This window comes from Protopterus annectens, chromosome 17.part0 (assembly GCF_019279795.1).
Source record: "Protopterus annectens isolate FY-2018-M chromosome 17.part0, PAN1.0, whole genome shotgun sequence".
Classification (NCBI taxonomy): Eukaryota; Metazoa; Chordata; order Ceratodontiformes; family Protopteridae; genus Protopterus; species Protopterus annectens.
The window spans coordinates 687458860-687475648 of record NC_056751.1 but is presented as its reverse complement, the minus strand read 5'-3'; the positions used below and the strand labels follow the sequence as shown (position 1 = coordinate 687475648).

The following is a 16789-nucleotide window of genomic DNA, read 5'->3' as shown; positions in this document are numbered from 1 at the left end:
GTTTATAGAATGGCAAGTTTTGCATGGGTATGCATTTTCTGATTGCAGAAAACGTGGACATATTGCAAAAATGTGGACAGCTGAGAGGCAAGTTCTTATATTAGCCTATGAAATAATGTAGAATTGTGCAAAAACACCACTCCTTAGCAAATGTAGTTTGTGTAACCCAAGTCCTTTGTAAGCTACACCCCTGTAAATAAAACGTAAGCCATTGTGCGGTCCATTTTTCTGTAGAGTGTTGCTGTTGCAAGTTATTTTGTGAAAAAATGCGAAATCTGAGATAAAAAAAACATTGAGCACAAATGGTTCAAATGACATCGGAAACATGGTTTCACAACGCCTCCATGTTTTCTAAAAGCTGTTGAAACTGAAAGTACTAAGTAGTCAGACAACAATGGCAGACAGGAATCAGGCTGTACATTATCTAATTTGCACAATTTGTCAAGAGTTATTTCATTCTCCAATAGTGACTCTGGAGTGCGGACATAACTTCTGTAAGTCGTGTATTGACAAGGCATGGCAGGAGGAGAACGTCCCCCGCTGCCCGGTGTGCAGACAGGAATTTCCCTCCAAAAGGTATGCTGTCAACATAGCACTGGGTAACCTGGCAAAAAGAGCATGGGTGGCAGAAGCAATTATCAGATGTAAGGATCACTGAGAGAAACTGAGGTTATTCTGCAAGGAAGACAATATACCTGTGTGCGTGATTTGCCGTGATTCTCCAATACACGCCAGGCATAGCTTCCTACCTGTGAGGAATGTTGTCAAAACTCAAATACTTGACTGATGTAGAGAGGAAGTTGCATTTACTACTGCTCCTCCATGATCTTCACAACTCAATTTGTCTGTTCTGCCATAGCGTAGTAATTAAGCTCAGCCCAGGTTTAGCTAAATGACTCTAAATGACTCTACAATCAGTTGAAATACAGTCCCAAGCTCTGTAATCCTTAGTAACAAAATTGTTAATATAGCAAGAAGCTCAGTGGTGTTTCATTTTTTTAATTAGGCAATCCCGAAATGACTAAAGAGACAAAAAACATCACAGTGGGCATTTCCCATCTCAGTAATAAAACTACGAATAACTGACCTCCACGCTGTTTACAACTGAGCACTGAGTTCAGTAAAGATTTTGTTGTCGTCTCTTCCAATTTCAACAGCTGGAGTTTTTTTTTATCTTAATTATTGCTCGTTGTTGCTGTCAGTCACAAAGAGCGGTACTGTTAAACTCCATGCCCTCAGTTCAGCAAACAAAGTAACGGTGGAGGATAAACGTTTACGTAGTAACAACGAAGCGACTTTGATTGCAAGTACTTAAATATGCTGTCGAGTTAACTGCTTAACAAACCATACCCGAGCAAAAAGGTGGAAACATCATAGAATGTTTCTCCCGGTCAACAAATGTAAATAAATAAAATAAATAGAATAATCTGACAATACACATGGTTTGAATCTAAAAGCAATGCATTTGGAACAGTTTGCAGACAAATTAGTTGTCCAAGTTGAAAATTCTAAGCATATAAAACTGAATGACTGATTCAGGCTGAGCCAGCTGCATTAAAACTGGGAAGCAAAAAATATATCACATAATTTATTGTGGAGTTATTCAGTCAGTTTGCGTCAACATTTATTTGTATGTTCACTGCCCACCTTTTCTGGCAGTACACCAGAGCAACCAAAATGCAATACATTTTTTTTCTGGCATGGCAAGATTCGAAGCGAACAGAACTGTTCAAGTAAAACAGTTACACCGTTTGATCTCCTCATTTGCTACATTACTTTACTGTGCACATGGTCATACTTGTAACCCCTTATAAGCAAAGAAAAAAATAACCTCAGTGAAACTAATACCAAACATAATTTTTTCACTAAAACACCTTATTTGAATACAGCAAGCATGAACTGCTGCGTCCTCAACAAGTGAGCATAGACTAACAATAATATTTGATACATAGGTTGAACATCGAGCTGGCACCTCAGCGTTCGTGAAAATCTACTGCCAATCATTAGTGGACCGGAGTTCCGCTGTGGCGACCCCTAACCGGGAAAAGCTGAAAGAAAAACAACAACATACACCACGAATATTCCAATAACCCAACGTCATCACCATCTTGATTGTTTTGCTTTTTACACTGTAGGTACTTGGTACAATACTCCGCACACTACTCAAACAGCAATGCAAAGATTTCACCCCCTTCAGTAGAATTAGACACGACTAGATACAAAACAACCAATTACTGTAGTAGAAGCAACTTTAGTGATTTAGGCAGCTGCTTTTAAAAAAAAAAGTTAACTCACCAATTTAGCAGGTCCCCGAAAATAAGCTGATACAAGCAAAGCTTCCCACAACAGGTTCCTTTGGCAAAATACTACGTACTGGAAACACCAACAGGAAGAGAACTTCCCTACCTCCTGCAGCTCTATTTGAGTACTCCAAGGCTGGGGGAAGGACAAGGCAGCTGTAACGGCACAGAATGGGTGGGTTTGATTGTTTGACAGAGAACAAGAGGCCGGCCATGGTGATGTCACTTCGGGGGAGGGAACTGTAAAAAAAAAAATACCAACACTGCCTGGCCGCGATGACGTCAGTAATTGGGGGACTCCGGAAAGCTTAACTGAAACACGAGAGAATGTTTTTGAGAGGGAAACGATCCCTGTACGCTAAGGTAGGCTTGTTTCAGAAAAGTCAGGGGAATTTAAATTTTGTAAACTATGCTTTGTTGTTCGTTTATCTAGGAAGGTGTAAATAGGGAGGAAAAAGGCAGGGAAGTTGAGGAATTCAGTTGAGAAATCCATTGTACTCCTTTAAAATGTATTACTATAACAGAGAATTTGTAAATAAATGTAAATGTTTGACAAAGCCTTGTGTACAAAGAGAAAAGCAATGTAAAGCTGTAATTTTATACCAATAAGTGAAATATACATAGTCCAGAAAAATAAAATGAGCTGAGGTTGAACTGTACTAACAAAAGCAGAATGATGTGAAGCAAAACTGGATGAGTCAGCAGGTGCATGAGGAAGGGGACATCACAGAATACACTGCAAGGTAGCCAGATTTTTAGACAAGGCTGCTGTAATTTTAACTCTGTCTCATAGTAATGATAACTTTACTAGGTCATAAAACATAATCTGTTTTGAAATGTATCATTACCAGTTAGTCAGAATAGTAATAGGTTCATAGGTGTGTACTAGGCTAATGGCCCTGGAGCTTTTACAAGCCTAGCCCATAGACGTGCCCTGTCATCGTGCCACCCGACATTAGTTCCCAGTGTCTCTGTCAAGTAAAGCCACTGGAGTGATCCCCAGGGTGAACTTTCTATTACCCATCAAGATTTCTCTTGAAGAGGGACAGTGAGGTGCTCTGCTTGACATGTATGGGAAGTCAATTCCAGAGCATGGGAAGTCTCTGGGTGAGGAACCTGTCCCTCCAGCATGTTCTGTTGATTGTGGTAATGAGGTTGAGGTCTCTGGAGCGTGTGTTGTGGAGGGATTGGATGGCATTTCTAACCGAGCTGGGTCAGATATGGCTTTGCAAATCAAGCAGAGATCACCTCTAAGTAGGCGATATGACAGAGAGTAGCTGGAGTCTTTTGAGTCTGCCCGTGTAGGACATGTGTTTAATGCCTAGGATCCTCTTCATGAGGTACTTCTGTGGCCTCTCTAGCTGTTGCAGGTGTCTAGTGAGGTACATGCCAAATGTGGCATTATACTCTATGAGTGGTCTAATGAGGGAAGAGTAGAGAGAGACAATCACCTCGTTCTTCCTGGATGTAAAACCCTTGGTTATGAGATGTGCCACATAGAAGGACTTTCTGACCACAGTGGCAATGTGGTAGTCAAAGGAGAGGTTGCTGTCAACCTGCATCCCCAGATCTCTTATAACGCATTCAGAGTTCAGTGGGCTCCCATCGATGTGGTAATTAGTGGGAACTGAGTTTTTACCAAAAGGGATGAGAGCGCGTTTTTTGGTGTTGGCTTACTTAACTAAGCCATAAAACATAATCTGTTGAAATTTATCATTACTGGTATAGACCTGTACAGTAGAGAAAAATATTGGGAAGCTTTAACTGCATATCAGAAATTATAATATCCAGAGGCCAAAGCAGCAAAATAAGCTAAAGCTGAAATATATTAACAGCAGTTACAGTGACCTAAAGTAAATCTGCATGAATCAGCAGGTACATTTAAGGAGAACCCATGACCTTAGTAATAAGCCATTTAAAAAGGTATCTTGTCTGATAATTAAAGAGGAATATGTTAAGTAGAAAACATTTGAGCAGCACGAAGATGAAAAGCTGTCACAAATTACATTTGCTTCTTTACAGTCAGCTTTTTGACATTTGTGACTTTTAAAGGATAAACTCAGATTAGGTAAGGAAAAACATCTGGAAATGGCTGTTCTTTTTTTACTCAGGAACTGGTAAAAAGAGAACATTTTCTTCCTAATAACTGATATTCTACAGAAATGCCAGTAGGAGACTTCAGCTGACGGTTTTCTTAAAAATGTTTGGTTTAATCTAGTCAGTTTTAAGGATTTTTCACAGTATCTTTGAACATTTGATGTAAACTATCCGAGAAGAATCCATTGGCAACTAGAGGCTGTAACTTTTTTTTTTCTTAGAAACTGAGTCTTTACTTGTTTGGAATGCTTATAGACATTTAAAAAATCAAAAGTATTTCTTTTAGCTTACTGGATCTCTTCCTCAGTTTTTTCCTTGCATCTCAAAGTATATGTTGCCAGTTATATGTTCAGTAATGATTACGGCATGAGATTTGGTGGGACAGTCCAAAAAATATCCACATTGTGAGCAAAGACCTGTCATTTGTCTTGTGCTATTACCAGTGTCAGATTACCACTTTCCTATAAGCTGTGGTTACTGAGCAAGAACCTTCAAATCAGTAATTACCTTTTAAAAACACATTTTCTGGGCCTCCATTGCCACTAGGCTTACGAAGCTAAAGATCTGAGTCAAGATATATGTTGTTGTTGTTTGTCTTTCGGCTTTTTCCCGGTTAGGGGTCGCCACAGCGGAACTCCGGTCCACTAATGATTGGCAGTAGATTTTCACGAATGCCGAGGTGCCAGCTCGATGTCCAACCTTCAAAGAAGGCACGCCCATTTACTTATGTCTTTCGAATGCCCACCCAACCGCGGGGTCAAGATACATAAATTTTGGAAAACTGATAGTTGATATTTAAAGATGCTTTATACAGTGAAAAAATATTGTAGTAGCTTTTTAAGTTTCACACAGTCAAATGGGAATGGCTGATATGGAGTGGAATTACTTTGTGGTCATATATTTTTATTTGGTTATGGTTATATACACTTTATTTTTTCTTTCAGATTTTTAGTTGGACATTTTAATTAAAAATATAAAAGAATATGTTCTGTATCCTTTTTTGTCTTTATAACAACTACCATTTCTGCTGCTCTTAACACACTAAGATCTCTCTTTTTTCTTATGTCTATTTTAGGCTCATTCCACTCAGCTAGTTGTCTACTTCAGAATTCTTACAGCCCAGACTAAGTACTTTCCACTTTTTTGTAGTAAATTTTATGTTCTACTTTTCTGTCTTTTCTACCAGTCTCCTTATCTCTTTTTGAAGGTTTGCTCCACCATAGTCCCCCATCCACTAATTTTTAAATGAAACTGATTTATTTAATTTTACATTTGGTTATGGGGAAAGTCCAACTGGACAGAAGTTCATTTTCATCGGAGCCCCGGGGAGAAAAGCTCCACATACAAAGACATTACATAGTACAATAAAAGGGGTCTATATTAGCATGTCGACAGGGCTGTTCACTGAATGCCATTATGTCGACACATATAAAACGAAAGCCCAAAATTTCGAAAGGCCACAATAGAGATTTTTTTCACAGGGAAAAAATTACTGGGCCAACAGTAAACAAACCAAACCAACAGACAAAATAAAGTGGGGGGTTTTGCCGCCCACACCCCCCAATGTGGGGGGCAGTGCCGCCAACACCACTCCTACTTAAATATACCAAATCCGAGATCTCACTACAGTGCAGGAAACAGCAAATTCCCGACAACAGCCCAGCAATTTTTTCCCTGGGGAAAAAAATCGCTATTGTGGCCGTTCGAGATTTATTCATTTAGTTTTATATGTGTTGATGTAAGGGCGTTCGATGAACAGCCCTGTCGACATGCTAATATAGACCCAATAAAACACATTTTACATTGCACAAATAAAATACAGGTAACATAGTGCTGACTTTTTAAATTGCACAATAGAATAAGGCCAAAACAGAGTGTTGACGTAAATCAAAGTATGTACTTGAAGTACTGAAGTATATTATTGAGTTGAAGTTTATCAAATTATGTACATATACGTATAATACTACTTTTGTATTCTGATGGTGAATGAGAAAAAGAGAAAGAAATGAATACTAGTCAGATGAAGCGGTCAGAACAAAACTGGTTTGAAAGAGGTTAGAGAGATGTAAAGCAGCTTATTTATAAGAATAATTGGAGAGGGAACTGTCAGATGTATGGATGTAATGACTACTGTAGGATGTGGACAAGGGGTGGGGTGCTAAATTAGAATTAGAGCAGAAACTGTCAGATGTCTGGATGAAATGACTACTGTAGGGTATGGAGAAGGGGCAGGGTATTAAATTAGCTTGGACTGACACAATTGCAGAGCCATGAATCATTTAGATGGGATTTTAGAGCTTTTATAAGTTGTGATACGGATGGTGTGGCTGAGATGTCAGTGGACAAGGCATTCCATTTTGTAGTGATGAAATTGGAATAGAGGGATGCTTTGGCTGTATTGTTGGCATGAGTTATTTCAAGGAGGAATTTCTTACTGGAGCGGAGGACCGTATTACTAGAGTCGGGATGTAATAAATTTTGTAGTGCTGTTTTTTTCAGGGTGGCATAGAATCTTGTGGGCTAGTATGAGTGGAGTATAAAGTAGGAGATGAAGTTCATGCTGATTTAGCTATTTAAGGGCTAAGCAGTGGTGTGATCCATATGAGGTTTCAGTGGCAAACTGAGCAGTTTTATTGTAACAGATATCAAGTTTTATAATGTCTGATTTTCTCAGATGGGTGAGGAGTGGGGTGGCAAAGAGAAGTGTAGAGATGAAAGATGTGTTTGTACTATAGTGGCCTTGGTGTTTTTTGTGTGAAATTGTTTGTTTCTGTGTAGAACACCCAATTTGTTATGCACCTTCTTTGTGGTAAGGGAGGTATGGATATCGAATTTCATGTAGCAGTCAGTCTCAACCCCCAGTAGTTTGGTGTGAGTGACAGGGCGGATGGTTGTTTTATTATATGAAGTGATATTAAATGTTAGCGTGGAGGATGCGTGTCGTGTGGGGTGGAAGATCATGAGTTTTGTTTTATTGGAATTCAGTATTGGTGAGCCAAGCTTCAACAGAGAGAAAGGAGGCTTGGGTTTGTAGCTGAAGTTCTTGGAGGGAAGAAGAAGCGCAGATTAATGCGTAGTCATCTGCATATTGGATGACTGATGCATGTAGTGTGGAGGTATGAAGGTTGTTTGTGAAGATGGAGAACAGTAGGGGACCAAGTATGGAGCTTTGGGGGAACTCCTAGTATGACTGGCAGTAGGCGAGAGAGTTCTTGCCGCCATTGAACTGCCTGCTGTCAACCTGTTAAATATCTCTGAAACCAGGCAGTGGATGGTTCACTAAGATTTTAGTTCTAAAAGAACTTTAATAAGCTTACTGTGATTGACCATGTTGAAGGCCTTAGAAAGATCAAGCAAAATAGCTGATAATTAATTTACCATTGTTTCTATGGTGATTTACCGTGTGAGTGAATGACATAAGAGCTATAATAGTGCTATGAAAAGGCCAAAGCATTACATCACATAACAAGTTACAGACATCCTTGTGCATAATGACTGTTGTTTGCAACTGCAAGAAAAATGAAAAAAAATGAGAGAGTTATAATATTTCTAACCTTAAACTTTTTTGTTTGTTTCAGGCCGTCCAGGAAGCCCAGAGTCAGATGCCAGAAAACCCTGCGTCAAAGCAGATTAAGCCACAGCCAGGTAACCTAGATCCTAACTCCATCAAAGATGTGACTAGGGACAAAGATGAGGCTAGTCATCGTTTATCAGGATAAACCAGGTAGAGGGATCAGGTAGCTAAGGTCTAGACAGAGACGATATTGGTAAAGATCAAATGTTCTGTTAAATCCAACCAGCACGTCAGACTGTTATATATTTTTTAATGTTTCTACCCTTGTCTGGAATTCTTGCAGTTTGACTTGTTGCTTATTTTAATAATGGATGTAAATTAAAAAGTAACATTTTTAATAAAGTACCTTGCTTTCTATTCACAAAATATAAAAATACCACTAAAATGGTTCCATGTATCTTTCTTGAAACACAGCTGTTAGAATTAAAATTTCCTGAACTGAACTGCTTGAAGTATGAGCTCACCAAAATGCAACCTACCAAAACTGATTGAAAGTACACATAATATTTAACATTCAAAAATGGATAGTATCTCAGTATGATTACACTTGTAAAGCAAGGGATCAACCCCTTACACACCTCGTTCCTCTTATTTATTTTTTCAGCTTTTGAGGTGGTGATGGGGAACACATTGTTTTGAGAATTTTCCATTTCCCTTGGTGCTGTACACCCTCATAGATGTAATGTTAAAGAAGGGGTGAGTGGATGATACACCTCCTCCAGATGATGAGTGTGGGTGGAGATTACACCATAACAAGATGTATTCATCTTTATTGTTTTTTTTTTGTTTTTTTTTTTTTTTGTAGGTTTGGCTTACAAGCACTTAACATTAACTTGTAAGGCTGTGCAGCAGCCTGCTGTCTAGCTAAGGGTAATGTTCCACCAGGTTAATGTTTAGCATGTTACTTGATACTGGATTTTCCACAGGTCAGCTCTGACTTTTGTTGGAATCCAAAATTTGTGGGCTGCAGTAACTGCCATGCAGAAAACAAAAGCTTGCCTATAACTGTTACTTAATATCTTGCACATGTGAATACCTTTATTTTGGTCCATTACCACGTGCATTTTTGTGGTGATATTTACTAAAACCAAAGCAGCTTCAGCACACAACAGCGCCCAATCAGAAGGTAGCTGCATCCCTTTCCAGTCATATATCCCATACTTTTCTACCTTCAGCTGTATTTATTACCTATATTCATATGTGTACCTGTCTGACTTCTCTTTCACATTTCCACTTACTTTCTTTTCATATAGTCTCATTCTAAGCATGTTCTCTCCTATAACAATATGTAATACCTACACACTTTTCTCTGTATGCCTGTTAGTCTCCCCTGCCCAGTAATCCCTTTAAGATACTTTTCAGTTTTTTTCTCCTGTCAAACTTTCATTCACACCTCCAACTTGCAGCTTTTGCCAGTTTCCACTTGTCATCCACCTCCTGTATCTCAACCCCTCACCTACCCAGAATACCCACTAACTTTTTCTTTAAATTGCATCCATTCAGTATAATCGTCCAAGACTTTACATCTCCCCACACTTAGACTACACCTATCAACATGTTTCCCCTGGTAACTTCTTATCCTACCCCCTCTTCTATTACTTACACACACATACACACACACACACACACACACACACACTAACATCCTTTCATCAACAACTCCAACAACCCCCACCTTCAAGTATCAGATTCTCTAACTGAAAATCAAACTCTGCATCATTTACTTATCACATGTAGCCTAATCAGATTATCCACTAATTATTTTTTCAAATCAAATAGTACCTTTAACAATCCCATTCTGTGCAGAATTGCTATAAAACAAAAATTAAACTTAAACAACTCTTCCCTACATCAGGTTCCTTCACTCAACCTCTGTAGAGGTAGACGTCCAAATCCAGATCCCCTTCATCCATCACAAAAAGCATTGGCAAACTATTGCTGGTCTTTTTCTATCCTTCACAAAATGTTTGCCAAATTGCCACCACAAATACATCCAGTTAAATAACCCAGTCTTTAAATCCAATAATCTGCACCTTTATGTCTTTAACCTCAAAAGCATCAGAAACATTTGCCAAATTGCCACCACAATTACATCCCGTTAAATAACCCAGTTGTTAAATCCAATAAGCTGCACCTTTATGTCATTAACCTCAAAAGCGTCAGAAACAAACTCCCAGAGGTCTACACATGGATTGCCCTCCACTCCCCTGACATTGTGGTCATAACTGAAACCTCAACAAACCTTATCTTGTCAGACCTACTGCACATTCACAAGCCCTTTGGGGGCATAAATACCCACTGGAGATCTAAATCTCTTTCACAACATAAATAGAACTTGTTGAAGGGATATATATGTTTCACAAAGAAAACCACTTCTTTGGACGTCTTTCTCTTCACATAAAGCAAAGTATATCTCTTACAGTAATCAAACATAATCTGGATGAATGGATTGATAACTGGAAAATCACCCCTGATTTAATATCAGTGTCCTTCATGGATAGAAGTAACGTGTAAATGCTCTTCTCATCTGTGGGTTATTTGTACCTAAAATAGAAGGGCTAAAAGACTTAATGGAAGTGGATGGCTAGGCTTCTAAAGATCTTCATCGATAAATAGTCTAGGTACCTGTGAGCCTATGAGATCATACCACCAGCGTATGACATACTTGGATAGAACAAACAAAGAAAACATGGCAGTAACGTGCACCACCCTCCAACTATTCTACTGTACTCCTAGTCCTCCAACTACTAAAACTGCAGAGATTCTTTTATCCACATTTAAACTTAATCATTATAAGACCTTGTGCATTATTTCCATTTAAATACAACAATATAGATACTCTAGAGGAATTCCTCTATCTTGGGCTTCAGCAAATACCAAACTAAAAGTCGTGATACTAGAGAACTTTGATATATAGGCAAACTATTATTTGTGAGACCAACAATAATATAATCAACTTATATGACTTCACTCAACTTATCTCCACTTCTGCTGGATACATTAAAATCACTAATAAAGGCACCGCCATTGACTGGATACCAACGAATTCCACAAACGTATTCTCACTCCCGGCTCCCTGCCTGACTCCTTAAGTGACCACATTCCTAATCTTACATTTTGGCTGCTAAACCCACCCCCAAACCCACGTGAAACACCACCACTGTAATCTACCACATAAACTCACATCTTTCCAAAAAGATGCTGTCCTGCCCAGCTTAAGGTACATTAACAGGAATCATCCTCATACTGTCCCCTTAGATGACACTGTAACATACTTTAATGATACACTTCTCTTCATTCTAAATGAACATGCCCTACTAAGAAACAAAAGACTTAAACTAAACCCTGCATCCTGGCTAACTACAAAAAAATAATGAAATAGAGAGAGTTTGGAATACTCAAAAATGAACTACAGCTCAGTCCTGCCTTCCAAACTGTAAACTACTCTGAAACACAGCAAAACATGTGACCAAGCTTGACAAAAATATTATAAAGATAAGCAAAGAAACCCCAAACTTTTCTGGTTTCCCATCGACAAACTTGTACATCCTGGCTGCACTACTCAGCCAGCTCCTTCAACTAACTGCAGTAATAACAGCACGACCACACAATTCAGCAAACAATTTATTAACACATTAACTTTCCTCTTAAACAACTCTACACCGCACCCCCTCCAGTCAACAAATGATCCTTCCATGTTTGATTTTAAACACACCCACCATCAGAAACTACTTTCTCAAATTGATATCAGCTGCACCTGTCCCAGACAATCTTCCATCAGAGTGTATTAAACTTGTAACAGGCACTTTTACTTACAAAATCTTCATCATAATTGTTGCTCGCCAGGTCAGGACAAAACAAGCGAGCATCGTGGGATGTTCTTCATGTTTCACTGTTGCAGTCATTACATTTGTGTTATCTGTTTGTAGGTAGCCCTCAGTTGGCCTGATTAACAAAGTCTTGGGTCCTGCATCGGTAGCTGTTCCTTCTTCTATGACGTCAGGTCGTCAGGGGTATAAAACATGCAGCCGAGGCCATTACATCAGTCTTTCTTGCCGTGCGGTGCCCGAAGCAGAAGCAGTTTTTTTTTTATCCTTAAATTCTCAGGATCTAGAAGCAATGATTCCTGTCATACCTTGCCTACGCATAGAGTTCCTTTGGTGGGCAGAAGTCTGCCACCAAAACAAGGGACTACCCTTCACACCTCCCCCTGCCGCCCAAACCCTAACAGACTCATCAGACTATGCATGGGGGCTCACCTGGCAGGGAAGTGCATTCAGGGCAAATGGAACCTAAGTCAAATGATCTGCATGTCAATCAAAAAGAAATGTTAGCTGTACAGAATGCTCTGACAGCCTTCAAGGACCACATTATTCCAGGACAACTAATGGTAAAGACGGACAACACCACTGTTATGTAGTACATAATCAAGCAGGGGGTACACATTCTTAGCCCCTCTGCAGACTAGCCATGGCATTGTGGAACACAGCCTTTGGCTACCAAGTGCACTTACAAGCTCAATTCCTGCCAGAAAAGTTAAATACACTGGCAGATGGTCTAAGCAGAAACCTCATGGACCCACACGAGTGGAAACTGGAACCAAGGACTTTCAACATGTTGACAAGCAAATGGGGGAGCCCAGATATAGACCGGTTTGCCTCTCCCCAGAACTACCAATTGGACAAATGTTGCACAAGGACTCCCCACAAACAAGCCTGGAAAGTGGATGCTCTGTCCTTCAGCTGGAAAAACCCATCAGTCCATGCCTTCCCCCTCTACCTCTACCTCTGCTCACCAAGGTACTGCTAAAAAACAAACCGGAAAACCAAGGATGATTTTGATTGCTCCAGACTGGCCACGCCAACACTGGTACTTCCTCCTGTGCAGTGCGTCACAGTTACCCCCATAGCACCTGCCTCAGACTCCTTCCCTGTTATCTCAGCAGGATAACCAGATTCTGCTCCCTCAGCTTCCAACATTGAACCTGGCAGCCTGGCTAATTACATAATCTCTCCTTTACCAACCCTTAGTAAACCTGTGATGGATATCATTTTAGAGGCAAGGAGGCCTAGCACTAGAACATCCTATGCTGAAAAATGGAAAAGATTCTGTGCCTGGAACCACTCTCAAGGGATGAGCACAGCAGCGCCCAATTTACCTCAGATTTTACAATACTTAACTGAGATGCTTCACAAGGGCCTGTTTTTTTTTCCTCCATTTAAATCCACGCTTCAGTCATTTCAGCTCATTATAACACAGAACCCCCCCCCCCCCTTCTCTCACCCACTTCTCAAGCAGTTCCTCAGAGGGGCCAAAAATTTGAGACCATCCAGGAGAGCTCCTACCCCAGCCTGGGACCTCAACTTTGTTTTGGAGAAACTCACTCTACCTCCTTTCGAGCCAGCTGCTACTGCAGACTTAAAATTTATTTCTTGGAAAACAGCTTTCCTTTTAGCAATCACTTCAGCTAGAAGGGTATCTGAATTACAGGCCCTTATGGCTGTGGAGCTTTTCATCATCTTTCATGTGGACAGTGTGTCCCTCAGAGCCATTCCATCCTTCATGCCCAAGGTGGTATCAAGTGTGGCTCTTAATCAGTCCATTCATTTGCCAACCTTCTTTCCTAATCCACAGAACAAAGGGGAACGGATACTGCATTCCTTAGATGTACACATACAACTCAGATTCTACTTGGATAGGACTAAACCTCAAAGGAAATCTGAACAATTGCTGGTAGCAATTGCTGCAGGGGCAGAGGGGGAAGGCTATTTCAAAGCAAACCATTTCTGAATGGATAGGCCATTGCATTCATTTCTGCTATAAGCACCATGGAAAACCTCACTCCACCAGGGCTGCGTCTACCTCTATAGCCTTTCTCAGAGGTGTTCCTACCAGGGACACCCTAGAAGCTGCTACCTGGAGTTCTGTACATACTTTCACCAAGCATTATCATTTGCCATTTTTCTCTAAATCCAGGGCTGGCTTTGCCACTTCAGTCTTGCAGGGCCTTATAGCTGGTCCTAACACTATCTAAATTCCTCCTCCCAACCAAAGCTTTGGGAATCTACCCAAATGTAATGACTGCAGCAGTGAAACCCGAAGAACATAGTACAGTTGCGTACACTTAACATAAATGTAGATGTTCAAGTGCATTCACTGTTGCAGTCCTGGTTTCCCTCCCTCCAGCCCCCTAACTTCTTTTGGCTATACCTCTACTTTCCTTTACTATGCTTAAAAGCCTTTTTGGTGTATTTGCTTTTTTGGTGGAGGTATATCATTGTACTTTTATACTTATTTGCTCCCCATTAGGGGGGCACCTGACATCTGGAGCAAGAAAAACTGATGTAATGGCATCTGCTGCATGTTTTATACCCCTGAAACCTGATGTCATGGAAGAAGGGACAGCAAAAGACGCAGGACCCAAGACTTTGTTAATCAGGCCGACTGAGGCCTACCTGCAAGCAGATAACCCAAATGTAATGACTGCAACAGTGAATACAGTCAAACATCTACATTTATGGTAAGTGTACACAACTGTACTTTCTTGTTCAAGCAGCTTTATTGTATGCAAACACATCATAAATGAGGTTAAGGAACTTTAGCTTATAAACAAATTAGCTATCATGCACATAGATGTTGACATTCTGGCTGCAACTTCAAAATGGCACTAAAGCTAACACTTGCTTGGTATTTATTTGCACACACAGATCTTGGAAATGTTTGTTAAAGGTAGAACATACCTGTTATTCTACATCCTCCCTCTTTGAGAAGATGAGTTAGACATTGTCACTGAAATTAATGAATATGCAATATGTAGAAATGATTTTCATCATGCAATTATACAAAGCTAGGTACATATATACAACTATGTCCAAGTTTTGCTGTGTATTGAACACTAAGCTTTGAAATGTGAACATATCGTGAGGCATAAAATTTGGGACCCAGTTTAGCAACTGGGATTGTCTCTACTTGTTTAATCGTAGGAACACTGGAATCATCTGCTGGAACTGTATCAGGAGTCGAGACACATTCTGGAATATCATCTGGATTGCTCTGAGAGTTAAGCGTCTTTATCACAGGTATGATGCTGCAATATCGGTTCTGTTACAGGAAGAAGATGACTGCATTTTTTCCTGTACTCCACACCCTCTGATTTAACAATATAGGATCTCGGCTCTGCACAAATACTCGTTAATTGACCAATCCGGTCGAAACCTTTCACTGTTTGTATCCTCACTGTCTCTCTTTTTTTCAGTGGATGAAGACATCTCCTCAACTTGTCATAGCTGGACTTTTGGAAAGAACGCTTTCTAAATAACTGGGCTTTGATGGCTTGGTTGTTCTTAGCATTAGGCCTCAATAAAGTAGAACTGATAGGCAGTGTTGTTCTGGTTTTCCTAGATGGAACTCTCTGAGCAGGTGAGCCAAGTATATCATCACAAGGTATGTTTCTGAGATTGAGTAAATTCAAAAAACATCATTACTATCACGCTTTGACTTTTCAAGTAATTATTTTGCACACTCTACTGCATGTTCAGCAAGACCATTTGATTGCCGATACTCTGGACTACTAGTAACATGTACAGAGTCACATTTTCTTGCAAATTTCTGAAACAACTGACTGGTAAATTGCATACCATTGTCAGAAATTAATTTCTGTGGACTGCCATAAACTGAGAAATGGCATTTCAACTTAGTATGACTGTAATAGAAGTTAGATTAGGTAACAGATCAATCTTGAACCAATTTGAATAAGAGTCTACCAGTACTAAGTAATGTTGATTGTTACACTCGAATATATCAGTAGCTACAAGTGACCAAGGTAGATCAGAAGTTTGACTTAGCTGAAGTGGCTCTCTTTGCAAGAGTGCTTTAGTACTATTACATACTGAACAGGAAGAAAGTATTCTGTCAATGTCTTTCACTAGAGAAGTCCAGAATACTAGTCCTCTTGCACTTCTCTTAGTAGATTCGGAACCCAGGTGACCACGATGCAAAATCTGGATATATTCTTGTTCTAAGGAAGCAGTTTTGAAAGTAATGGCATCTTCCGTCAATAACTCATCTCTCTAAGGACAGTAAGATTGCACTTCTGGTGGTACACTTGACTGCTTTAATGGCCATCCAACACTAATATATTAACTGAGCTTTGTGAAGCTGTTCCGTTGTATTTCTAGGCGCTCTAGATAAGGTATCAGCCAGATAAAGAAGTTTCCCTTTCGTGTAGACCATTTTGAAGTTGTACTTTTGCAATTTGATCATCATTCTTTGTAATCTCACTGGAGCTGAATGCATAGGCTTCTTTAAAATAGTAACTAAAGGTTGATGATCAGTTTCAATCTGGATTTCTCGACCATAGATATAATCATGAAACTTGGAACATGCAGACACAATTGCCAAAATTGTTTCTCAATTTGAGCATATTGCATCTCAGTCTGGGTAAGTGTTCTAGATGTGTAGGTTACTGGCCTGCCTTCTTGAAGAATAACTGCACGTAAACCAAATTTTGAAGCATTGCAAGAAAGGGTCACTGGTTTGTTGACATCATAGTATCTGAATGTTGGGGGGGGGGGGGGGCTGGTATTAATTTTCTGCTTAAGAACTTCAAATGCTCTCTGGTGCTAGTCTAGTCATGACCAAGTAACATTTTTACATGTGAGCTCTCTCAAAGGCACTGTCAACTCACTGAAGTCTGGTATAAACTTGCCTAAGTAATTGACCTTAACAAGAAAACGTTGTAGAGCTTGCACATTATCTGATGCTGGCATTTCAAGAATGGTTGCTTGCTGGGACGGGTCTGATCTCAAGCCCATACTTG

At 39.9% G+C, this 16789-nt stretch overlaps 1 protein-coding gene across 1 annotated transcript in view; it reads left to right on the top strand.

Annotated features, from left to right (window-relative positions):
* The window catches only part of LOC122791496 (PIH1 domain-containing protein 1-like), a 213096-nt gene that overhangs the window by 93088 nt on the left and 103219 nt on the right, over nucleotides 1-16789 (top strand). Inside the window, exon 3 of the mRNA XM_044059238.1 lies at nucleotides 7976-8042. Coding sequence (XP_043915173.1) covers nucleotides 7976-8042 — 67 coding nt within the window. The remainder of the gene's footprint in view (nucleotides 1-7975; nucleotides 8043-16789) is intronic.